Here is a 24,330-nt window from a genome sequence, read left to right as displayed (position 1 = left end):
TCGGGCGATTCTGATGGTATAGTTAAGGAGGTTATAACATTGCCCCCCCCTTAAAGGCTCTTGGCGGAGTCACAAGCCTTTTTCAGTTGCGACTTGTTGAAGCGTTGGATCTCCTCTTGACTATGCTCTAGGAGTTCCTTGGGTTCCCAGGAGTTATCTTCTGGACCGTAACCTTTCCACTTTATCAGGTAGAACCACTTTCCCTGTTGACGCTTTGAGTCGATGATCTGCTCAACTTCATACTCCTCCTCCCCTTCTATTGTTTCAGGGGGAGGTTGTTCCGGAAATGGTTGACTAGGTGACTCGTGGCTCTTTGATAGCAACCCAACATTGAAGACGTCATGGATTTTTAGAGTTTCTGGGAGTTCTAGGCGGTAGGCGTGGCTGGAGATTTTCTCAAGGATCTTGAAGGGACCAAGACGTTTGGGGTCCAACTTGTTTGAATTGGTCCTGAGTTCTACGTTCTTTCCATCCAGCCAGACTTTTTCTCCTATCGAGTACTCCGGTATTGTTCCTTGGTTCCTGGTCATCCGTTCTTTGCTTAGTCTGAGGGCTGACTCAGCTTCCTTCCATTCCCGGGCTAGTGTGTCTGCTACATTGTCTGCCTCTGGTACGTTGGCTGGGACATTGGAAGGGTTCATCACTGGGTTTTGTCCGTAGACCAGTTCAAAGGGTGTTTTTCCCGTTGCTGCGTGTTTGGCATTATTGTACGCATATTCTGCCAATGGTAGCCAAGCTGCCCAATCGGAATGATTGGCTGCTACGTAGGAGCGTAGGTAAAACTCGATGAACTGGTTGACTCTTTCCGTTTGCCCATCTGACTCTGGGTGATAAGCCAAGGAGAATGCTGGTTTTACTCCGAGTCGCTGGTAAAGTGCCCTTAGGAATTTCCCTGTGAAGGTAGTTCCTCTATCCGAGACTGTTTTGACAGGTAGCCCATGGAGTTTCCAGACGTGGGTAATGAATAGATCTGCCAGACCCCTAGCTGTGACCTTCTTGGAAGTGGGGATGAAGTGGCCAAATTTGGAAAAGGAGTCTATTACCACCAGTATAGCGTCGTGACCTTGGGACTTGGGGAACCCTGTAATGAAGTCATAAGAGATGGTGTGGAACGGATAAGGGGGGACTTCTAGGGGTTTAAGGGCAATGACAGGAGCATGGGCGCGTCGGTTGGCTTGGCAGATAGGACAACATTCTACCCATTCCTTGGCTGTTGATTTCATCCCTGGCCACCAGTAGTTACGACTTAGGAGTTCAAGGGTTCTCTGTTGACCCGGATGGCCCGCTAGTGGGGAGTCATGAAATTCCCTGAGTAATCGTTCCTTCAGGGCCTCTGAGTCTGGGACCACAAGTTTCCCTTGATACCAAAGTAGATCTTCCTCCCAGTTGTAATCTCTGTAAGCTTTCCGAATGGAGGGAGGAGCATTATCCGCGTCTTCAGTTAGGAACTGGATGATAGGCTCAAGGGATGGGTCTTCCCTTAGCTTGGAGCGTATTTCCGTGACAATTTCCAGCTCCTCTTCTGACGTATTGGCAAAGACTTCTGCTGGTAGCATGACTTCTGGTTCTGGAGGTTGGTCAACATAGTCTGATCTTCTTGACAGTGCGTCCGGTTTTCCTGATTGCTTCCCTGGGCGGTAGTGTATCTCGAAATGGAAATTGCTCAGGAAAATCCGCCAGCGCGCGTGTCTCCTGTTGAAGGTCCTAGCATGCATCCAGTATTCCAGGTTTCTGTGATCTGTAAAGACCTGGATTGGTTTTTCCGTTGCTTCCAAGAATATCCGCCATTCCTCCAGTGCCTTGATGATTGCCAAAAGTTCCTTATCGTGGGTGTCATAGTTGGCTTCTGCTCCGGAGAAGGACTTGGACATATATGCAACTGGGTGAAGGCGGTTATCCTCTCCTTGTTGACTTAAGATAGCTCCCATGGCTACGCCTGATGCATCCGTTTCTAGGTAGTAGGGGAGGTTAGGGTTGGAGTGGATTAGGACGGGTGCCCGGGTGACAAGGGTTTTCAGTTCCTGGAAGGCCGTTTCCTCTAGGTTACCCCATGACCAAGGGGTCTCCTTTTTGGTGAGGTTATGTAGAGGGCGCGCAATGGAGCTAAAATTAGGAATGAACCGGCGGAGATAATTGACAAAACCCAAGAAGGCCTGGACCTGCTTGACTGTTTTAGGTGTGGGCCATGTGGTGACGGCTTCAATCTTCTTCTGGTCCATGGAAAAACCGGCTGGGGAGATAACAATGCCAAGGTAATCTACTGTAGTGACATGGAAGTGGCACTTCGATAGTTTACAGAATAGCTGATTCTTTAGTAACCGGGATAGTACTTCCCTGACATGGGATGGGTGTTCCTCAGGTTTTTCCGAAAAGATCAAGATATCATCCAAGTATATAACCACTGTGACGTCAATGAGATCCCTGAATAGGTCATTCATGAAATGCTGGAAGGCAGCGGGGGCATTGGTAAGGCCAAACGGCATTACCAGATATTTGAATAACCCGTATTTGGTCCTGAACGCTGTCTTCCACTCATCTCCTTCTTTGATCCTGACGTTATTGTAGCCCCAGCGTAAATCCAATTTAGTGAAGATCTTGGCATGCCTGAGTTTGGCCATGAGGTCGTCCTGTCTTGGTAAAGGATATACATTCTTATGGGTGACCTCGTTCAACTTCCTGTAATCAACTACCAATCTAAGAGATCCGTCCGCCTTCTTGACAAACATGACGGGGGCGCCGGCAGAAGAGGTACTAGGACGGATTTTTCCTGTTGCCAATTCTTCGTCTATGTGTTGCTTCAGTGCCTTGGATTCCGCGTCAGTCATGCCGTATATTGGTCCTGGAGACAGTTTGGCGTCCGAAACGAGGTCAATAGATATGTCATACTCCCTATGTGGCGGGAGGACCTTGAACTCTTCTTCACCAAAGACTTTAGCAAACTCGTGGTACTGTGGGGGAAGATCCGCTAAAGGGTTTGAGTCTGCTTCCTCTTCTGAGGCAATCTGAATTTGTTCAGGGAATGTGACTAGTCCCTGTTGCCAATCGATGAGAGGAGCTTCTGCCGTTAACCAAGTCATGCCTAGGATTGCCGGGGTATTGCCAATGGGGCAAACAAGAAATGGGATGGAGTGGGTGTGGCCATTGGCCGAAACCGTGAGATGAACCTGGTGCCATATGCGACCAGTCTGGGAGATTGTACCATCTAACATTCTCACAACTCGTGGATTTTCGAGTTGGGTTTTTGGGATTTTGAGTTTTTCTACTAAGCTCGGGGATATGAAGTTGGAGGTAGCGCCGGAATCTATAAGGGTTTTAATGGGTTCTGCCTGGGAATTTTGGACGTGTAGATTGATAAATAATAGCGGTTTTTTATTAGAGTCGAGTCCAACAGAAACAAATTCTACGCAAGTATCTACAATGTCCTTTTTCTGAGTCGGGGGCTTGGCAGCAGTCCTCGACTTCAATCTTTTCCCAATTCTGATTCCTCAGCAACCTTAGCCACCTCTTTGAATGTGGCCTTCCAGCCATTGGGGCACTGTTTGATACCATGTCCCTTTTGACCGCACTTGACGCAGAGGCCAGACGTGCGGCGGCAATCCCTTTCTTCCGGTGTTACGTAATTGGGGTCCTCTGACAGTCGGACCCGTTGAGTGGTGGTGGAAGTGGTGGCTACGGTAGCCGGGGACTTGGCAGGTGCCTTCTTTGGGCGGTTCTCCTTGTTTTCGCGGCGAATGTTGTCAATTTTTATAGAAGCCGCAAAAATTGCCTTGAGTTCGTCAGGAACGCTATCTTTGGTCGATAGCAATTCCTTCACCTTCCAGTGGAGGCCTCGTGTGAACTGCGCAATGTAGGCTTCCTCGTTCCAGTCTAATTCCGCCATGAGATTGCGGAACTCCGTGACGTACTCGGAGGTGGTAGTGGTTTGGGAGAGTGCCGCGATTTTCCTGGCGGCGGCCCTTTTGGCGTCTGGATCCGCAAAGGCTTCCTTGAACTTGGTTGACAAGGCAGGGATGGTCGTGGGGGCATTGGTTTCCCCCTTGAGGATATTCCCAATAATAGGGAGTGCCCAATCAGCGGCTTTATCCTCCATGTGATAGAGGATCCAGACAATCAACTGTTTGTCCTCTTCAAATTGGTCCCTGTGAAGGGCCCCCCATAACAGCATGCGGTCTAGCCATTGAACCGCCTTTCGCCCTCGAATCTCCCCTTTGAATGGATCTGGTAGCTCCATTTTGGGACGTTTGGTGTCCAAGCCCAAACTGAAGGGGGTGAGGGTCCTTAGATCCCTAAGCGCTCCGCAAGGTTCCTCCTTGATCCTCCTTGGCTGTTCTTCCTCGGAGTCGTACCCAGTGGTGCCTCTGGTGGGGCGGAAAGGGTCCCTGAGCCCAGGCCTAGCCGTTCTTGGAGTGTCGGCTTGTCCTCCTGTATGAGAAGGAGGGGTAATAGGCCCAGTCGATGGGCCAGGCTGTGCTTGGGTTTGGGTGGCTCCCCCTTGGTCCTTGTCACCGAGAAGGTCCGCGGTCTCTTTGCATATGGCTTTGAGCTCGCTGAGCTGTTGGCCTTGGGAGCGGATTTGGTCCTGTAAGGACCCAACGGTGGCTGTGAGGGCTGTGATAGCCTCGAGGAGAGCGCTAATGGTCGGCTCTGGTTCCATTTCTGACAAGTCTTGCGCAGTGGGAGATGGGCTGCGAGTGGGTGGTTGGGAATGGGATGGAACTGAGCGACGGCTGGTACGACTAGAGGGACGGGAGTAGGGGTGTGGGACGCCAGAGCGTGTGGATGGAATTGTGAAAAACGGCGTGGGGAAGGGTGCCTATATCAGGACTTATGGGCGGTTTTTGTGCAGAGTGTGAACGCTAAACCCTTGCGTCAGACACCTAGCGTTGGACTATCCCTACAACAAATCAACAGATCTGGCGATCGTGATATGGGCGGGTTTTTAGCAAGCGGGTGAATCAGCTGTCTAGGGTCGCTATCTGCTGTGTTCCGGCAAAACACGTGGTAAGCGGGGGATTAGGATCCGTCTGCCTTATAGCAATTCGGTACTACGTGGGGGTGGGGGACTTTTGATTATTATGTCCCGCAAAGTGGCCCCAATCACGTGATTTCCCTTGTGCTAGTACAGGGGACCTTCTCCTTGTCGATCAAAGCCTACAGAAAGTCGATTTTACAATGTCGTGAGCCACTGTAAGGTGGTCACACACTAGTGGGAATGGGCGCTTAGGGCCGTAACTAGTACAAGACACTGCTGACTAATCTACTAAACTAGGCTATACTAATACCGCTTAAGGCGGCCTGCTACTTCTATACTACTGTGGGGGGGCCTTAGGCCTGGGAGGTGTGGTGAGTGAAGATAAGGGAGTAACTTCTGAAGGTTAAGGGGCCGGCTACTTAGCTGGCTGGATATCCTCCTCAATGAATCTGAGACGAGGTAAAATCAACTTGGGGTCTCCAAGTGATTTTCCTGCTGTATATATAGACAAAGCACACTATCTACATGGTCTGTGCGCGTGAGAGAAAGAAGTACAGAGGACAAATGAGAAGCGTGCTGCGGGCTGCGCAGAAGCGTGGATTTCTCCTAAGCGCCCTTGGCACGGCATCTCGGCGCGGCATCTCGGCATAATAAGCGCCGAGATCACGTGATCGAAAAACATAAGATATGAAGTCCGTAAAAAATACTAAAAATAATAGAAAATTCGGGCGATTCTGATGGTATAGTTAAGGAGGTTATAACAGGTAAGTTTGGTACCACTGGCAGCCAAGCCACTTAGCTGGCTTCTGATAACCTGTCCTGTGATTGAGAGACAAGGTAAAATTGACTTGGGGTCTCCAAGCAATTTTCCTGCTGTTTATATAACAAAAGAGACTATCTACAGCTGGTCCATGCATGTGGGAAAAGAACTGTACATATAAAGTAAGAAGCATGCTGCGGGCTGCGCAGAAGCGTGGATTTCTCCTAAGCGCCCTTGGCACAGCATCTTGGCATGGCATCTTGGCATAGTAAGCGCCAAGATCACATGATTGGAAAACTAAAGATAATGAGTTTGGAAAAAATAGTAAAAATATTAGAAAAATCAGGCAGATCTAGTGGTATATGTTAAGAGGGTGTAACATTGCTCCCCCTTAAAGGCTCTTGGCAGAGTCACAAGCCTTTTTCAGCTGTGACCTGTTGAAGCATTGGATTTCCTCCTGGCTGTGTTCCAGAAGCTCTTTGGGTTCCCATGAGTTATCCTCCAGTCCATATCCCTTCCATTTGATCAGATAAAACCATTTAATGCATTGTCTTTTTGTTACAATCCCCTAACATATACCATTGGATTCCCCTCTTTTTTCTGATATTTTTAGTATTTTTTACAAACCCTTTATCTTTACTTTTTCAATCACGTGATCTTGGCGCTTATTATGCCAAGATGCTGCACCAAGATGCTGTGCCAAGGGTGCTTAGGAGAAATCCACACTTCTGCACAGCCCGCAGCACTCTTCTTATTTCATATAAGTACTTCTTTTCTCATGCGCACAGACCATGTAAATAGCGCCTCTATGTCTATATATACAGCAGGAAAATCACTTGGAAACCCCAAGTTGATTTTACTTTGTCTCTTATTCATTAGAGAAGGTACTCAGCCAACTAAGTAACCAGCCCCCAGTCCTCAGAAGCCACTTACCCCCTCTACCTTACCTACCACACCTCCAGGCCTCTGGCCCCTTTGCTCTAGAATTAGATAGTTAGTAGCCATGTCACAACCCTTTCCATTATTTCCATGAGCCCTGACCTTGTCAAGCCTCCAACACACTCATGTTACACACCAACATGACCGCAAGCACGCATATACTAGCACATATACACTCAGAACCTCCAAGTTCCCACATATAAGAGACTTATGGTCAACATGGCTGGACTTAGTGATATTCTCTAAGTCCAGGTCACATGACCTCCCCCCCTCCAGTCCTTTATCAAATACTATACTAAACTACTATGGATTTGAGGGGGGGGGGGATGACATAATCTCTTCTATAATAATATATTATTCAGACCTTGCCTGCGGGCATTAACATTGGCCCGCAGCTAGGGGGGCGGGGGGAGTGCAACGTCCCCCAGCAACTTATATTATTAATATATCACTGTGCATCATATATACTATATATATCTTTGACAGTGGATATATATGGTAATAACCCCTCCAGATATGGGTTATGACAAGCCACCTTAAGTGGACTAGTAGTTAGTAGCACAGCCTAATTAGATAGTTAGATAAGCAATACCTGTAGTAGTATGGCCACAAGCACCTGTTCCACCAGCGTGTACCCCACCTTACAGTGGAGTATAACATGTCATGCCCTAGAGGCGTGACCACCTTAGAATCCACTAAGTCAAAGAAATAGTGAATATATGCGCTATCTTCATGAAGATTTATGGATATATGCATCTTTATGCTATTTAGGCGCTGAGCGCTTATTATGTAATCTAATCACATGACCTTTAGTCATGTGATCATGTCTTTCTTATCTCTGGTCATGTGACCTTATCTTTGTTGTTATGTTTGTACATGTAATTACTCTTCCCCTTCTCTGTTGAATATATAAGGAGGGTTCTGAGAGCCTTAAGCCTCAGAACTCAACCTCTTATCCTCATTCAACACTACTACCCTAAGACATACACTTAAGAGTATTGCCTGAGAGCATACCAGTCCCTGTCAAGGGTCCTTTGCCCAGCTATCTTTATAGCACAGTGCACACTTACTATATTGGTCTTGTCCAACCCCTTATCTGGCAGTTGCCTTGAGCTCTGTTAGATCCTACTAGCTGATAAGTCCTATATTAGGCAATAGCTTGTTAGGCTTACCCTGTGGTAGTTGTTGGCTCTGACACTATCTATGGTGAGGAGGGGCCTTAGGCCTGGAGGTGTGGTAGGTCTGTCTGAGGCAGGAGTGAGTGCAATGCTTCTGAAGGTTCCAGCTACTTAGCTGGACTACTGGGCCTGTCTGTGATTAGAGACAAGGTAAAATTGACTTGGGGTCTCCAAGCAATTTTCCTGCTGTTTATATAACACAAGAGACTATCTACAGGTGGTCCATGTGCGTGGGAGAAAGAAGTTTACATATAAAGTAAGAAGCGTGCTGCAGGCTGCGCAGAAGCGTGGATTTCTCCTAAGCGGCCTTGGCACAGCATCTTGGCACAGCATCTTGGCATAGTAAGTGCCAAGATCATGTGATTGGAAAACTAAAGATAATGAGTTTGGAAAAAATAGTAAAAATATCAGAAAAATCAGGCAAATCTAGTGGTATATGTTAGGAGGGTGTAACAACCACCAAGATCATGTGATCAAAAAACAAAAGCTATCAAGTCCATAAAAAAAGCTAAAAATAAGAGAAAAATTGTCCAAGTCTAATGGTATAATTTGTAAGGGTGTAACATTCTGGCTTCCTGAGTCTGTGTCAAAGCACAAGGGGGATATTGTATACATTGGTGACAAGGTTCTAACTGATAGTGAGGATGATGGGAGAGCAATGTTGATATGGAGTAATTGATCTCATTTAGAAAACATATATACATACATTCCTTAATAAAAATTCTGCTCATTTGTATATACTCATTCATGTTTGACATTTTGGGCAAAGTTGAACAATGGAGCCTCAGAACCACTGTTACTTGGCAAAAATTGAACAACAAAAATCACATTGTGTGACATGACATGTTGTTCTTATTTTGACAACTACAGTATACTTGGTTGGTTCCATAGATAGCTTATGGAATAAGACAGTGCCATTCCAAACAAAACTCACTCTTCACATCCAAACAGAGATTAGTTGACTGGGTGTGTTGCATGCCAACTGTAAGGTTGGGTGCACGCTGGTAGATGGGCACTTAAGGCTGTACTAAACACTGCAAGTTGCTATCTAAGGCTATACTACTGCTATACTACTGTAACTATGACGCTTATGGCGTCCTACTTCTAACTACTATTGACAAGGGGGGCTGAGCCCTGGAGGTATGGTAAGTGAGTAAAAGGGGTAAGTGCATTGGACTACTGGCAGCCAGCTACTTAGCTGGCTTTCTGATAACCTCCTCTAATGAATGAGAGACAAGGTAAAATCAACTTGATGTTTCCAAGCAATTTTCCTGCTGTATATATAGACAAAACTTCTAAGTACATGTGGTCTGTGCATGTGTGAATAGAAGACTACATGTGAAAAGAGAAGCATGCTGCAGGCTGCGCAGAAGCATGGATTTCTCCTAAGCACCCTTGGCACAGCATCTTGGCACAGCATCTTGGCATAATAAGCGCCAAGATCACATGATCAAAAAACAAAAGATATAGAGTCCATAAAAAATACTAAAAATAATAGAAAATTCAGGGGATTCTGATGGTATATTTCAAGAGGGTGTAACAGGGTGGGACATTGCCTTCTCCAATTTGTCAAAAAACTTGCATCTGATCTCTTACTTGACATCTTATTGGGGACCCCAAGTCAAGCAAAGAGGGATGGTGTTAAGAGTTGTGTAAGTACAGGAGTAAGAAAGAATCAATATATACAAAATGTATATGGGAATAACTAAGAACTAGTATTAAGAATCAGAATATATGCACAGAATATATGCACAATATAGGCTAGGTTATCAGGAATAACAACTCCTAACAAATAGTCTAGCAACTATGAAGTGCAGGTGGTTGGTCATGTATAGTACCTTAGACTAATGTTACTTAAGCCCAAGTGACTAAGGGTATGTATACTTAAGGTCTCTGGGATAGTACCTTAGGTAAGAGGGTTACCTGACTAATGTACAGGATTTACAGGATTTGCCTAATAAGTATAGGACTTATAGATAAGCTGTTAAAGGCTTGTGTGTATATGCCAATATATAAGAGTGGATAAATGGATGCATTAGAAGTGTCTTTACAGGGTCCTTTTATACCCTGAGAAGGCACACAAACAAGTATATACATGATTGATACCAAGAGGGGGTACAGGGGGTACATGTGGCAACTGAAACACTTGATGGAGCCAATACTTTGGTACATAGTAAACAAACAACAGTTCCTAATATTTGCCCCAAGGCAGTATTTACCTGTGTGGGTCCTTAGATGTCCCAAGGCTAAGTGTTTCATCCTTGGAGTAAACAGTCCCAAAGGTAGGATACCACTGCATTGGGTACTTACAGTAAATGAGGCATAACTCTGCCAAATATTGTCCGTTTTGGGTGTTTGACCCAGCGTTCTGGAGCGCACAAATAGGCGCACCTAAGCGCAAGCAATTTGGCAGTGTGAGATGCCCGGGTAATGGAGAAAATGCGCATTTAGTGCGTCGGCGCTTAAGCGCTGATTAAGCGCCGGAGCACTTGCCTATGCAACAGGGGGGACCCTGAATATTTCTGTGTGTAGCCACAAGATAGAATCTTGTATAATAAATACTAAAAAAGGAGAAATATTGCTTGTTACTGTTTATCTACTCAGCTGAATTTATGTATATTTAAATGAGTGAGAAAACAGCATATATGCTAAAGATGTCGCATATTAAGGGTATTCCTGAGGTTTATAGGTTTTGCAAAGGTTGCAATTGGATAGAGGGACCTTGAAAACCTTAGTTTGCATCTTTATCTCATTTATTTACTGTAAGATTACTAGTGTAATTAATGAAATAAGTACAGATTATTGAAGAAATGTCATATCCATAACAGATGGCAAAAATGCTGGCATGTCATCACAAGTGTTTGTAGATCCTATTCAATAATACCATATTGATAAACTCTATTCAATGGGCCTGAATATATACACTACTAGGCAAAGGTTCTGCCTGATCATGGGTGACCTTGCATTGTCTCCTCTCTACACAATGACTACAAAACAATTAATATTTACTCATACTGCCAAGTGTCCCAACAAGGACTTCAAGTCTGAGGTAGATCTTGACAATGTCCAGGGAGATGTCATGTATGCACACCTTATTTTGAACTTCTATGAATCTGGGAGCTTACCTTCACAAAACAGTGTCCAGTTTCCAAAACACATGGAAGATTTTATTTTCTTTCAGATTTGAGATGCAGGTCTGCACTCATGAAAGGGCTTAAGCTGTTGCTGAGTTTGTTTCTTATAGCATCTTTCAAGCAACACACAATGCCAAGTCTATTCCCCAAGATATCATCTACTCAAGTTGTCATCAATGCCAGGGAGAGTATTGCAAGCTTCAAGACTACAGGAACTAAGGATTTGTTGTCCATGGGATTTGTCAACATTGCATTTACCTATAATGGTCTTGAAACTCTAGGTCTTGACCCCAAAGAGCTTTATGCTGATTTTGATACTCCTGATGTCCTCAAGCAAGGACAATTAGCATGCGCTGCACAGCTAGGTGACCCTATAAAAGAAGGGGTGCCAAAGGAATGGATTGAAGAATTCAAAAAGCAACATGACCAAATTCATGGTATCCTACTTGTTGCCAGTGATTCGGACTTTACTCTGAAAAAGTTCAGGGATGATATCAATTCATCCCTTGGTGATAATGGACAAGTAATTTACGAGCTTAGAGGTCAGGTTTGCCCTGGTTCTAACAAGGTTGGTCTCCATGATTTCAATTATGAAGTTATTTAGTCATCCATACCTCAGGGATATGAGCATTTTGGCTGGTAAGAAATCGTGGTTAAGTTATAGTATGTTCGACTCTCACCTCTGCACCAGGAAGGATGGAATTTCAAATCCATGGTTGAAAGGCGTATTTTGTGAATGTCAGAAAGTTCCAGGACAGCTGGAAGCGGAACGCGGTATGCTACTGATTTTATTTGTCCATAAAACCCTCGGTTTTATTGCTTATAAATCCTGTCTTCATATTTCACAGGTAACATTCTGGTGGGGGACCCAGGCGATAATGACCGCACTGGCGAGAAAGGCGAGGCGTTCAAGCGTCCTAGTTGGGCTAAAAATGGAAGCTATATGGCTTTTAGACAGTACGACCAACTAGTCCCAGAGTTTCACAAATGGACAGCAGATAACGCGATTGATCTAAAAATACCTGGAATCTCACCTGATCAACTTGAGCAGAAGGGTGCTGCGCTACGTGCTGCCCAGTTGGTTGGACGATGGCCAAGCGGTTTGTTTTCCATATCGCTTGGACGATTCAACAATCACATAACCACTGGAACTGTAGGAACACCTTTAGAGCTCTCGCTACATGAAGACAACCCGTCCATCGCCAACGATCCGATGCAGGTCAATAATTTCTTATTCAAGCCTGACGACCAAGCGAGATGTCCGTTCTCAGCGCACATCCGTAAACTGAACCCCCGTGTCGACTATACGAATTCAGAAAACTATGAAAAGAAGTTCGACTTCGATCAGAGTAATATTATACGAGCAGGAATCGCGTATGGGCCGGGTATGAACATTCTGAATGATGTGACAAAATGCAAGAGCTGATACATGCTCACCGCACCTCGCTAATTTTAGAAGTAAAACCTGAAGAGAGTAATGAGCACAAGACAAGACATAGCCGCGGGCTAGCCTTTGTTGCTTACCAAAATGATATTGTCCAAGGATCCCAATTCCAGCAGACTAGTAAGACCTTATGCATATCAGGTCGAATTGGTAAACTAAGCTCCTAATCTATTTCAGTGTGGGCAAATAACCCGGATTTTCCTCCTACCAAACACAATAGCTCAAACTTCAATGTATGGGGATTAGATCCCTTGATTGGGCAGAACGACCAGTCAAAGCCGTCAGAGGCACGTGTAACGACCGATAACATGGGACATGAACTCAATGTTAGGCGCTTCATAATCCCCCGCGGAGGCGGGTATTTCTTCGTTCCGCCGCTCAAAACTCTAAAGCAGCTTTGTACCGTTCATCTGTGATGTATGCGTCCATTAGATGAAGCGGATTTGACTGAGAAACGAAATGTATATATGGTATTGAGAGCGTAGGTGTTTTGGGGATGAATGTAAATGAACTTCCTGTCTGACTACAACATACTACATTTTGTTGTAGGCACCTAAACGTAAATCAGTCAACAGGTAATCTCGAGACAATATGAAAGTAGAGTGAATATGTTTATACTACATACCTTAGTCTCGACCATAATATCAACCCAACAAACTGAGACTTGTAGAAAACTTTTCGCTGGTCACATATACTGGATTCAAAAATGGATATGTTGTATGGATGCATGTATCGCTCGAGCTATATGACACTGACAGCTCAACACGAGAGCACCACTCCCATAATTATGAGCCAAGCTAGTGAATATTTAGCATGTGCCCAAGCGTTAGGGTATTTTTGTAAGAGTCATAGCTTTCTGTTAGTGGCATGACTTTGGCGCTCTTGATCCCTAGATGCTTTTGCCGCTAATTACGTGAGACATTTTACGAACAAAATCCTCTTCGATAGAATGGATTGGGAGCACGTGCCACGCATTTTTTTTTTTATTCATATTTAAGGAGCTACATGACCACACGTGCCACGCAAAACGACGCAGCAAACCACGGTGTCTCCATTTTCGAGAGCTCAAGCATGACTTCAAAGTCTTACATCTATTTGAACCCACTTACTAAGTCATCGGAAGGGCGAAAAGGATCGCGGCAAAAAAAACATATCCACATAGGACTGACCGTATCTGGTGACCTGCGCCTTTCCTAGCACTCGCAACGGGTTTGTCCATTCGATGACCTCATGACTATTTTCCACTAATCTTCGGCGCCGAGACTTCATGATCGACTTAGTCGATCGTTGGAAAGTCTGGTGTCTAGCGTGTTTATTTAATGGCGGTGGTATCGATTCCAAGACGTTATCTTTTATCTCTTCCGCCGGTGTCATCTCTCGTAGATCTAGTCACTTGCACATATCGAGGATTTCTTATAACAACTAAGTCAGAATGGCAGCCTCTATTCCCCCTGTCTTTGATGACACTCTTGTCGAGAATTTGTTTGCCATCCCCAGCTTTGGTGGCACATCTGTCGGCCCTAAAGTACCCAGGCCCCTTCCTGGAATTACTGTCGAGTCCACCTCTACTTTAAAACACTTGCTGGTCGAGAATCACAAACGCTTTCACATATTTTTCCACGAGCTGGTATTTGAACATATTGCCTGTTATATATAGTCGTATGCATTCTGAAATTAGTTGTAGCGACTTCACAACCACCTCGCGCACCATCTTTTGGTAGCATATGCAGTTGGAGCGCCATCTCATATCCTGCAACAAGTTTTCAACAACCACTCTTCGTACTTGCGTCCTGCTTTCCAATCACCCGAACCCATCACCCGTAAAAACTGGACAAGTCACTTGGGCAATCAAGAGTACGTCCATGGAGCCTTTCGAATCCAAATTCAAATGCAGTATGGTTGTAATAAATCCGCTCCGTTTCATTAGTTTTTATAACTCCTACCTGAACTTCTTTGGTACTGAAATAATCAATCATGGCGTATCTTCTACGATTGAGTAGTTCATATTTAGTCATGATGCCGACTGGGGACCTGGAGAGCCCCGCATGTTGGACCGATTTCTTTCAGGTCTGACACCCCATGATTCATTTTGCACATGCGCCCGAGTTTGGGATTCACAGAATGGCTGTTGAAGGTCGGTTCCAATGAGTTCACTTGAACATAACATGATGATTGAATATTTGCTCAGGGCTAGCACAAGCTGCAGTGCATGATGCATCGCTCAGGAACATGATCGAGCGAAGTCTCATGGAATCTAATGCAAAACCTGAAGTGATGCCGTCTGTGAGTTTCGGATTGAACCATGTCCAAGTTTAATACTGACTGATTTTTCAGGATCGAGTTCATTCATTCTCGATTCTATCACGTATTCTTATGGACGACCAGCTCAAGGCTGGCGCAGCTTGTAGTAAAGACACATTTGTGCGGTCCATGGAGGCACCCAACAATGTCGGAGGAATCGTTCGAGAATATGCATCGCTTTGGACCATCAAAGAAGATGAAAACGATATCCAGGCACGTCTCGAGGAACTAGACTGGCTGGTCGCACTACTTTTTGGCGTTGGTGGCTGGAAAAAGAATGTACCCTTTCGCGCTCATTTGTACATGTAAGCAAAACGATTCAAACAGCGCCAACCCTCGTGCTGATCGGTCCTAGCGCACACATGGTCACATCATGCCTATTTTTACCTTCGGTAATGTTGCTGTTGAAGCCTGCACATCAGATTGACCTGATGCGCGCGTGCTTTGCCAATGTGCTTGTATGTTTTATTGGTGAAGGTCGTCCAGCGCTGGAAGTTCAAGGTTTCTTCGATTCCGTCACCACCAAGCCGACGCCAAAGGGCGATTCCGATTTAGCTACTAAGAGTATCAACGGGAACCCATGGTATTTGATTCTCGCGCATGTAGTTCACTACCAGGACGAGCATCTGGTCAAGGCCGTAAGGGCACCGTCGCACAGTGCATCGTTGTATGGAACTCGTCCCAAGGGTTACTTTGGGCATACCGAACTGAGGGGTGCTGAATACATTGATGGGACGCTGTTTATTCGTGCGGCGGGGCTGCTGATGGATGCCATGGACTGGCACTATGAAGTTACCAAGAGGGTGGAAGGTATAGACAAAGAAAATGGGCGGTATGTGATGGCTTGGGTTGGGACTGATATCGTTTGTATAAAATATAAGAGTTGATTATTGAAGTACCGCTGTTTGGACATGCTTAAGCTTGTTTCGCTGTCGATGGTTCCGGTTCGATGGTGACATACGGGTAATTTTCATCATAGGAACGGTTCATGGTCTGAATATTCGGTTCTGGCCTGTTCTATCGAACCTCCAACTAGGGTTACTAGCATACAAATCCTCGTGAAATGAGCACGTTCGATTGATTTAATTTGGCTATTGTAAATTGAAAGGTCAGGAGATATTAAGCTCCACTATCACCTTTATGAATAGTAATCTTATCGGGTATTTGTAGTGAATTCGTATGGATACAAGTGCTCGCACAATGAGTGCCAAAAGTATGTTGTGGTAAATCAACGATCAAGGGCGAGATCGGAATTGTATCACGTCAGCTACAGTTTTCTGGTATGCACGTGATCAAATGATCGCCTTGTCATTTACCTTGAATCCCAGACTGTCCACATAAATATGGCACCAACGACCACAAACCAAAAACTCAAAACGTTTCCCGAGCCAATCATTATATCCGATAGTGAAGAGGAGAGCTCAGATGCTATCGGGAATGGCTTGGGTGATGAAATTGGAGGGAGTGACTCTGACGATATGTCCGACGACGAGTCTGAATCGGATGATGCCCCAGAGGCGGAAAGTCTGCGCGGTGGAAAGGCAGCGGCGGATGCAAGGGATGATGCCCTAAAAAAGCATGAACAAAGGTAAGTCTTATTCAATATGGGTGATCTCCATGCTGCTTTTTTTTTTGGCTGCAACTGAGCTGACAAAGATTGTTGTGCCAACTACTTGCATTAGATTAAATGAGCTACGAAAAACCAAGAACAAGGCTCGAGAGGCTTTCATTCAATATACCAAGTCAGAGGTGCCTGCTTCAGTTGAGAACCAGGTCGATCCAATTACGGATGCCGCTAGAGACATGGAAGAGGACGAACCAGTTGAAGAAGCGCCTCGGTCCAACCGCTTGCCAGATTCCATATTTGCCGCAGCACACGAGACAGTCGAACGAAAAAGTAGCAAAAAACTCTCCAAGAATGATGTACCACTAAAACGAAAACGAGTTCGTCAAACCCCTAAGGAAAAGGTTATAAAGTAAGTCTGGTGCTCGACTAATCTTCCATCATATTTTAATGTCGCATAGTGGCCGAACCCTTCGAGTTACCATGGATCTCGACGCGCCACCAGCCGCATCCTCTTCATCTTCCACCCGAAAGGTCAAGAACTCTACGAAAGGAGGTTTGGCCTTCAGAAAGAAATGGAAAAAGGTGGATGGTTCGTCTTTTTACTCTTACGCCTCACTTGCAATCAATCAAACCGTTCTTACCCCTATCATAGCCCTGCGAGCACAAGTCCGTTCGCGAACCGGCCCACCCCGAAATTTTGTTACAGTTGTACAATAGAAGGTCGATTTTCAATTATTATTTCATTATCATGGGCTTCTCGGTGGCACAGTCCGGCATTGATATCCAAGACTGGACCAGGATTGGTATCTGGTTCATCAGCGTGCCAACGATGAACCGACCGTGCGCTTCTTTCGCATTTGCAGCTGGTTATCAGGTCAGCGGCATCCTCGAGCTATGATAAGTGCTTTTAATAGCATTTCTTGGCAAGCGAGCATGGGGAATCTTACCGGTCACCGAGGCTCGACTTCGAAGCCCCAGGAATCGCAAGTAAAATGCCAAGTGTGCGTCTACTTCTCTCAAGCTTATACACCTATCGGTTATCACCTTACCCGAGCAATACAATTGGTCAGTTGGATTCGGGACATCCGAACTCGTGACGTACACGACGCATTCCTTCTACTAGACTTCCCGCTTTAGGGCAATTGTCCGGTCCATACCCCATCTTCTCCCAGGTCCCTCGGAAATGTGGGCCTGGGGGGGCGACATATATACTGTACTCGGTTGTGGGGAAATTTTGCGTTATCGGTGGGGCCCCTCGTACTTGTCCACCTCTACCCCATCCCTGTCTTTGACTATGGACACCAAAGACAAGACCTCGTTCGAGGCTCCTGAACATATAGACCATCCCAGCTCATCCCAACATTCTGTTGACAAGGATGCTATCAACCACTGGACTCCAGATGAACGCGCCAGGGCCGAGAAAAAGTTGGTGCGCAAGTTGGACTCGAGGCTCATGCCGACAATGATACTCATCTTCATTATGAACTATATCGATGTGAGCGCAATACCCTGTATACTTCCAGTCATTCCTAACTCTGTGATAGCGAACGGCAGTTACTGCAGCTCGTCTACGTGGGCTCGAAGCGGATTTGGGGCTCTTGGGTGAGTCATGACGTATTGATAACCCCGGCAAAACAATTAACAGAGCCATCAGATGTCCAGTACCAAACGGTGCTAGCCATTCTCTATGTCTCGTATTGTACGCTCCAAGTTCCTTCGAACATGATACTCAACAAAGTATCTCGACCGTCTTGGTACATTGGCGGCTGCGTGATTGCCTGGGGACTAGTTAGTGCGCTAACAGGGGTGGGTTGCCGGCTATTTGCTTTCGACCACTTGCGCATCGCGGGATCTGATTTTGTACATCTTTTGGTATAGGTCACGCATAATTTCGCCGGTATTGTCGTTTGCCGTGTGTTTATTGGTGTTCCTGAAGCGGCGTTTTATCCTGGGGCAACTTATATTTTATCACGCTGGTATACGCGAAAGGTTCGCATATTAACCCTTTTTCTCCATCCGACCGTAGACAGACTATGCCTTTTTAGGAATTAGCTTTCAGGGCTGCACTGTTGTATTTCGGACTTTTAGTTTCGAATGCTTTTGGTAGTGTGAGTTAGATCCGAATTTCCGTCCTGAATGCTTGTGAACACATCTCGTAGCTTATGGCCGCCGGTATACTTAGTGGTATGCAAGGGAAAAGAGGGATTGCCGCTTGGAGATGGTTGTTCTTTATCGAGGTGAGCATTTACACTATCCTGGTTCAGGTCATCTCTGACCAGTCGTAGGGAGCAATAACTATTGTCATCGGAATCCTAGCCATGTAAGCGATTTTCTTGACACGAGCATGTGTGCAGTACTGACCTTTTTCACAGCTGGCTATTGCCCGACTACGTATGTTTTTTCTAACCCCAGACTGCTCTTGGCGTTTATTCATTGGATCTTAGCCACATAATACGCGTTGGATTAAAGGATCCCAACGGCGTTTGGCGCAAGCCCGGCTTTCGGAGGATGCAGCCGAGGCAGACGAAGACGGTGCAAATGATTCGTGAGTGCATTCATTCGGGACAACTTGGTACTCTTTATCAATATAGACTATATGATAGTGCCTTTGCTGGTTTGATCATGGCACTCAAAGATCCCAAAGTGCCGATTCTAGCCGTGATGACTTGCTCCCAGTTGTTAGGCCTCAGTTTTGTCAACTTTTTCCCGACGTGAGTATGATAGTTCGGGTGCATTGTCATCTCTTAGGGTGTATTTCCATCTAGATTGACCGCTACGCTTGGATATAATACTACCATATCGCTTCTACTTGCTGCGTGAGTGTTCTACTCGTACCTATTTACTTGCTTGTTTACCGTTTATACTCAGTCCGCCCTGGATCCTTGCTTCTATCATTTGTCTCCTTAACGCTTGGCATGCCGACAAGACGGGCGAACGGTTCTTCCATATTGCCGGATGGTGGTGGGTCGTCATTGTCGCATATATAATCGCTTTGAGCACCATGGCCACCGCGGGGCGGTATGTGAGTATGTTCTTGATGGCGAGTGGATATGCTGGTGGGCTCTTGTTTATAAATCGATTTGGAGATAATAAGACTGATTACTGGTGATAGGATTCGCTCTGACACTTGTGTGGGTGAGCAATGCCATCCCTCGTCCTCCTGCAAAACGAGCTGCAGCAATCGGAATCGTCAATGGCTGTAAGCGGGCCGAATTCTATCCACTTTCGACTTGACTAAAGTCTATTTCAGTCGGCAATATTGGAAACCTCATTGGATCGTTTGCTTGGAAGGCCCAGTGGAGTCCTAAATATCATCAGTCGATGATTATTGGCATCGCGACGCTTGCATTCAGCAGCGCTTTGGCATTTGGTATGCCGTTTTTTCTTTCTCTTGATTACACCCAGACTTATCTCGTTGTAGTCATCCGAACGATGCTAATTCGTGCGAACCGTAAGATGGACCAGCAAGATATGGATGCACTTCAGAATCAAGGGGATGCTGAACGTGTACGTGAAGCTGCAAGATTGGAGGGGATCACGGTCGAAGAGGCTATCAGGAGGCGGAGAGGGTTCAGGTATTTGTATTAACATGCGCTATGTATATGTGGGGTATTAGTGTAATATTAGGAACTGAGCTGGGACGAATGTAAAGTATATGGGGTTGATTTCTGGATGGGTGCCGCATAAGAGTCAGTATGTGTACGCGCTACCGATGTCTGTGCTTCGCTGTTTGTAATAGCATACAAACTGGCGCACGTTGTCACCAATCTAGGATACACTGCCTTGGATGCGGGATCGAGTTTTTTTTTGCATTCTTTAAATTCTACGACGTTCTGGGGGCGGGCCCTATGGTGCGACGTATCAGCTAGAGAAGATTTTAAACAAAGAAAACGAGTAATTAAAACGCGACAATAAGAACACCCACAAGGCTGCCATAGGCAGGCGGTAGGCATAACAGAGGCCGGGAAGGTGAATGGCTGTGAACAAAATGTCGGTACCGGAAGGCAGAGCCAGGCAAGTAAGGCAAAGACATGAGACTGGAAAGGAGACACAGAGGGGCTGGGCGTGGGAGAAAAAATGAAAGATAAAAAGGGGGAACAGGACGAAAAAGTGACCAAGGTTATGCACTGAGCATAGACATTTCTTCAAAGTAATGGTTTTGCCAAAATCAAAAATCTTTGATTTCAGCAGAGCTTGCTAAACAGACTTGTCCTGGTCTTCAAATACAAAGATGGTTGAGGTGTGTGTACCAGTGATGCAATTGGGTTTCTTGAGCCAGGTTGGTTATAGAGTGATATTGAGTGTCTGTAGGATTGAATTGGAAAGAAGGGTGCATTGAATATCTTCCTCAGAGGAAAGTGGCAGGTCAAGGCTGTCACAAGCACAAATGTAAGCAAGGTGAAGTTTACACCAAGGTACATCAAAAAGGATTGCTGGTTTGTTCTGGAATCACATAAATGGATGACTACCTGTAAGCCAAAATATAGGATCTGGAACAGGATATAGACCATTGAACATTCTATACTCTCTGGATGCAGATTCAGACCCTGCATACAAGAGGAAATTCAGTTGTATCTGCTGGAATTGGCCCTGTGGGGCACTTCTAAAATCTCAGTTGTGCAGATCAGCATGGAAATATTGAGAGGGGGTACTCCTCTCTAGTCCTCTCAATATGTTCTAAATAGGTCATGGTCCAGTTCTTATGTACATACACAACCTTGCAAAGACAATGAATGCCTGTCAGCTGTGTCACAACTCAGCTCAGACCTATGGTGCAAGGGAGCTTAAAGTCCATGGCCCTATCACCCATGGACTATGAGACTAGGGTAGAGGGGCAGCTAGGGCCCAGGGGATATGTTATGTGGGTAGAGGGCAATAAGGGCCTGGATATGATTTAAGTAAGGTGCACTAGGCTCAACTAGGGAGCAGGGCAATGGGTAGGTATGAGATGAGGGTGAATTGACAAAGAGGTCAATTCTTGCTGTTATAGTGGCAACTTGACCTAGCTTATATACATGAAAAAGAGCCACATCAAACACAACAGTAACAAATAGTGAGTCATTTACAATTTCACATCATATATCAAATATGTCACATGATCTTGATGAGTCATAAATATATACCAAAAAAGGAAACTGTTCCAGAAAAAAGGTAGAAAAATAGTAAAAATCATGTCATGCTGATGAAAGTCATGACAAGCTGTCAGTTAGGGCATTTATAACCCCCAAATCTGTTTAAGGCCTAGTGGGCCTCTTCTGGGTGTTTCCAATGCATAACAAATAAACACCAGCCTAATATAAACACAGGCTGCCCAATCCCTTCTCTACCAGCCCCACACCCCTTTGCATTTGCATATGAGGAAAATTACTGCATGGACAGTGGTCCAAGTAATATAAGTGGTCATTAAAAGTAAATAACAAAGGAAATGGGTGTCCTAGATGTCTATAAGGACATTGAGGTAGCTGGTGCTTGTGGTTGTGTGGGATACAAGTATGAACTGCATAAGGCAGCAAGGAACTTGTCATAACCCATATCTGGAGGGGTTATTACCATATATATCCACTGTCAAAGATGTATATAGTATATATGATGCACAGTGATATATTAATAATATAAGTTGCTGGGGGACGTTGCACTCCCCCCGCCCCCCTAGCCGCGGGCCAATGTTAAGGGAGCCCGCGGGCAAGGTCTGAATAATATATTATTATAGAAGAGATTATGTCATCCCCCCCCCACCTCAAATCCGTAGTAGTTTAGTATAGTATTTGATAAAGGACTGGAGGGGGGGAGGTCATGTGACCTGGACTTAGAGAATATCACTAAGTCCAGCCATGTCGACCATAAGTCTCTTATATGTGGGAACCTGGAGGTTCTGAGTGCATATGTGCGAGTATATGCGTGCTTGCGGTCATGTTGGTGTGCGACATGAGTGTGTTGGAGGCTTGACAAGGTCAGGACTCATGGACAGAATGGAGTGGGTCATGACATTGCCCCCCCTTTTGCACATAGTTTAGGGGACATGAACTTGTGCCATTAGAAAATATATCTGGATAGATATCTTATTAGGTGTCAAGTTCTCCTAAGTACAATTGTGCAATGAGTTGTTCTGAGGTCACCTGACTTGTTCTTGGTCATGTGATCCTTATTGGAATGTTGTTTTCTTCCTGTGGGAAAGTTCCCACACTACAGTCTTTGTAAAGCAACTTCTCAAGTCTTCTGGAAGTTCCTGGTTAGCAACATATTTCATGGTTGCTTGGTTACCGTATGGTGCCATTTTATTGTTCAGAAAGGATTGGTATAGTAAGTCATTTCCCTCTGATTCAGTCTCTTGGCCCCCATGGTATAAAGAAGAGGGCAGTGGGAGGTGGGATAAGTCATCAACATGTCTCAATGCCCAACTGCCAGCGCCACTCCCTCCACAGTCTTGGATTCACAGCCTTCAGGGCTGTTGGATGCCACCCCCTATGTTTCCCAGATTGCATCTACTGTGTGGCAGAGTCAAGAGCTGCCTCTGTCACAGCTCACTCCCAGGACTCTCAAAAGAAGGTTGGATCTGGACTCCCAAGAAGAAGGAGTAAGTGGTCTTGTTTGCTAGCAAAATCCTTTTACTAACAGATAACTGTAAAGTCACAGATATCCTGCGTGCTTCCCCCCTTGTCCAGGCGTTGGTTAGCAGTGCCCAGCAACAGGGAAGACTTAGAAAATGGAGGAAGCTCCATTGTCCCATCCATGGCTCCATTGGAGTCAAGGGAATCTATTGTTCCTGCAGCCCCTGAAGGGCAGGAGGACATTGGGGTTCTTCCCCAAGAAGGAAGGCGCTTCCATTGTAAGGGGAAGTGTTATCTTCTCACTTATGCTTGTTATGTCAAGAGTGAGGAGACAAGGGAAACCTCTTGCCATGAGGTTATAAAAGAGTAAGTAGTTATACCCAGGATGTTTTTACTTTTACTGAAGATTATTCAAGTCTTGTAGATCATCTTCTTACTCTGAGGAGTGGGGCAAATTCCCTTTTGGAGTATGCCATGGGAGTCACTGAGTCCCATGACCTGAGGGAAGGTGAATGGCAACCTGATTGGCATTGCCATGTTATTGTTTGGGCCAGGACCCTCATCTCATCAGAGGCCCTGAACCTATGGAAGTATAAGGGAGTGCGCCCTCATGAGCGTCTTCTTGTAAGAGGAGTTCTTATTAGGCCAGTGCCCTGCAGGGTTGAAGGCTAAGACCAATGTAAGTCCCTGGTTATGGAAAGAGGTTCTCAGCTGATGGTTCTCTTATTACAGCGTAATGAAGATTTTGCCTATGCCATGGAGGCAGAGGATGCTGAGGGATTTTTTGGTTGCTTAAAGGAGCGCCAACCTTGTGATATGGCCATGGGGTATAACAACCTCAAGGCTTTCACTGGTTACTTCTACAGGGACAAGGGTGCCCTTCCTCAGGGTGTATGTGAACCCAAGGCCCTTAAGAAGTAAGTCCTCTTCTTTTTCATCATAGAAGAGAATGTTGACAAGTTGTTACCAGGGCTACAGTCAACTTGCCACCTGGTGTTCAGGAGTGGGTTACTTCCAATATATTGGAACGTGACCCTGAATCTGATCGTGGTAAGATCCTTGTTTTGTGGGGGCCCTCAGAAACAGGGAAGTCAGCCCTGGCTTGTTCTTGGGGGCACCATATTAGGTTCAGGCAGAACCTCAACTCTGATGAGTTTAGTGACCATCCTATGGTTCAGTATGCAGTGCTGGATGATATGGATTGGTCCAAGGTTCCTTTGAAGATGTGGGTGCAGGAAGACTTCAACTTCCGCACTAGTTACAGATCAGAGCGCCATTGCCAATGGGGGCGTTCTACTGTTATATGTTCCAATTCTAAGCCTTTTGTATTTGCTGATTGTAGTTATGCCACAGTTGATGGCAAGGATTGGATAGACACCAATTGTACCTTTGTGTATATTGGTGATAAGCTGTATTAGATAGTTCCTCTTTGTCTTGTCTTTCCTTATCTTGTCTGTTCTGGTTCCTGTCTTAATAAAAGCATCCTT

The 24,330-nt window shown here is 45.4% G+C and overlaps 5 protein-coding genes across 5 annotated transcripts; 4 read left to right on the top strand and 1 right to left on the bottom strand.

The window, feature by feature from the left end:
- Positions 1 to 50: 50 nt before the first annotated feature.
- RhiXN_06153 (Retrotransposable element Tf2 protein) lies at positions 51 to 4,654 on the bottom strand (the record flags this gene model as incomplete). Its single annotated transcript, XM_043325969.1, has 2 exons — positions 51 to 3,440; positions 3,494 to 4,654. 2 exons carry the CDS (start codon positions 4,652 to 4,654, stop codon positions 51 to 53), a joined length of 4,551 nt encoding a protein of 1,516 aa, XP_043181401.1.
- Positions 4,655 to 11,113: 6,459 nt separating this feature from the next.
- On the top strand, positions 11,114 to 12,843 carry RhiXN_06152 (Dyp-type peroxidase family; the record flags this gene model as incomplete). The annotated part of the gene is made up of 6 exons (XM_043325968.1): positions 11,114 to 11,551; positions 11,603 to 11,622; positions 11,675 to 11,757; positions 11,832 to 12,368; positions 12,440 to 12,547; positions 12,605 to 12,843. The coding sequence occupies 6 exons, from the start codon at positions 11,114 to 11,116 to the stop codon at positions 12,841 to 12,843; spliced, it is 1,425 nt and encodes a 474-aa protein (XP_043181400.1).
- A 1,016-nt stretch (positions 12,844 to 13,859) lies between these two features.
- Positions 13,860 to 17,012, top strand: RhiXN_06151 (uncharacterized protein; the record flags this gene model as incomplete). The annotated part of the gene is made up of 9 exons (XM_043325967.1): positions 13,860 to 14,054; positions 14,112 to 14,281; positions 14,548 to 14,561; positions 14,616 to 14,710; positions 14,762 to 15,033; positions 15,084 to 15,560; positions 16,137 to 16,316; positions 16,411 to 16,704; positions 16,754 to 17,012. The coding sequence occupies 9 exons, from the start codon at positions 13,860 to 13,862 to the stop codon at positions 17,010 to 17,012; spliced, it is 1,956 nt and encodes a 651-aa protein (XP_043181399.1).
- A 577-nt stretch (positions 17,013 to 17,589) lies between these two features.
- RhiXN_06150 (major facilitator superfamily transporter) lies at positions 17,590 to 19,883 on the top strand (the record flags this gene model as incomplete). Its single annotated transcript, XM_043325966.1, has 15 exons — positions 17,590 to 17,790; positions 17,840 to 17,897; positions 17,950 to 18,101; positions 18,174 to 18,284; positions 18,341 to 18,403; positions 18,455 to 18,532; positions 18,581 to 18,615; positions 18,668 to 18,686; positions 18,740 to 18,840; positions 18,887 to 19,006; positions 19,061 to 19,111; positions 19,164 to 19,351; positions 19,408 to 19,494; positions 19,546 to 19,665; positions 19,717 to 19,883. The coding sequence occupies 15 exons, from the start codon at positions 17,590 to 17,592 to the stop codon at positions 19,881 to 19,883; spliced, it is 1,551 nt and encodes a 516-aa protein (XP_043181398.1).
- A 2,794-nt stretch (positions 19,884 to 22,677) lies between these two features.
- Positions 22,678 to 24,261, top strand: RhiXN_06149 (uncharacterized protein; the record flags this gene model as incomplete). Its single annotated transcript, XM_043325965.1, has 6 exons — positions 22,678 to 22,869; positions 22,923 to 23,209; positions 23,260 to 23,443; positions 23,493 to 23,522; positions 23,576 to 23,760; positions 23,814 to 24,261. 6 exons carry the CDS (start codon positions 22,678 to 22,680, stop codon positions 24,259 to 24,261), a joined length of 1,326 nt encoding a protein of 441 aa, XP_043181397.1.
- Positions 24,262 to 24,330: the final 69 nt, after the last annotated feature.

This window comes from Rhizoctonia solani, chromosome 6, assembly GCF_016906535.1.
Source record: "Rhizoctonia solani chromosome 6, complete sequence".
NCBI lineage: Eukaryota > Fungi > Basidiomycota > Agaricomycetes > Cantharellales > Ceratobasidiaceae > Rhizoctonia > Rhizoctonia solani.
This window is presented reverse-complemented; position numbering and strand designations above follow the sequence as displayed.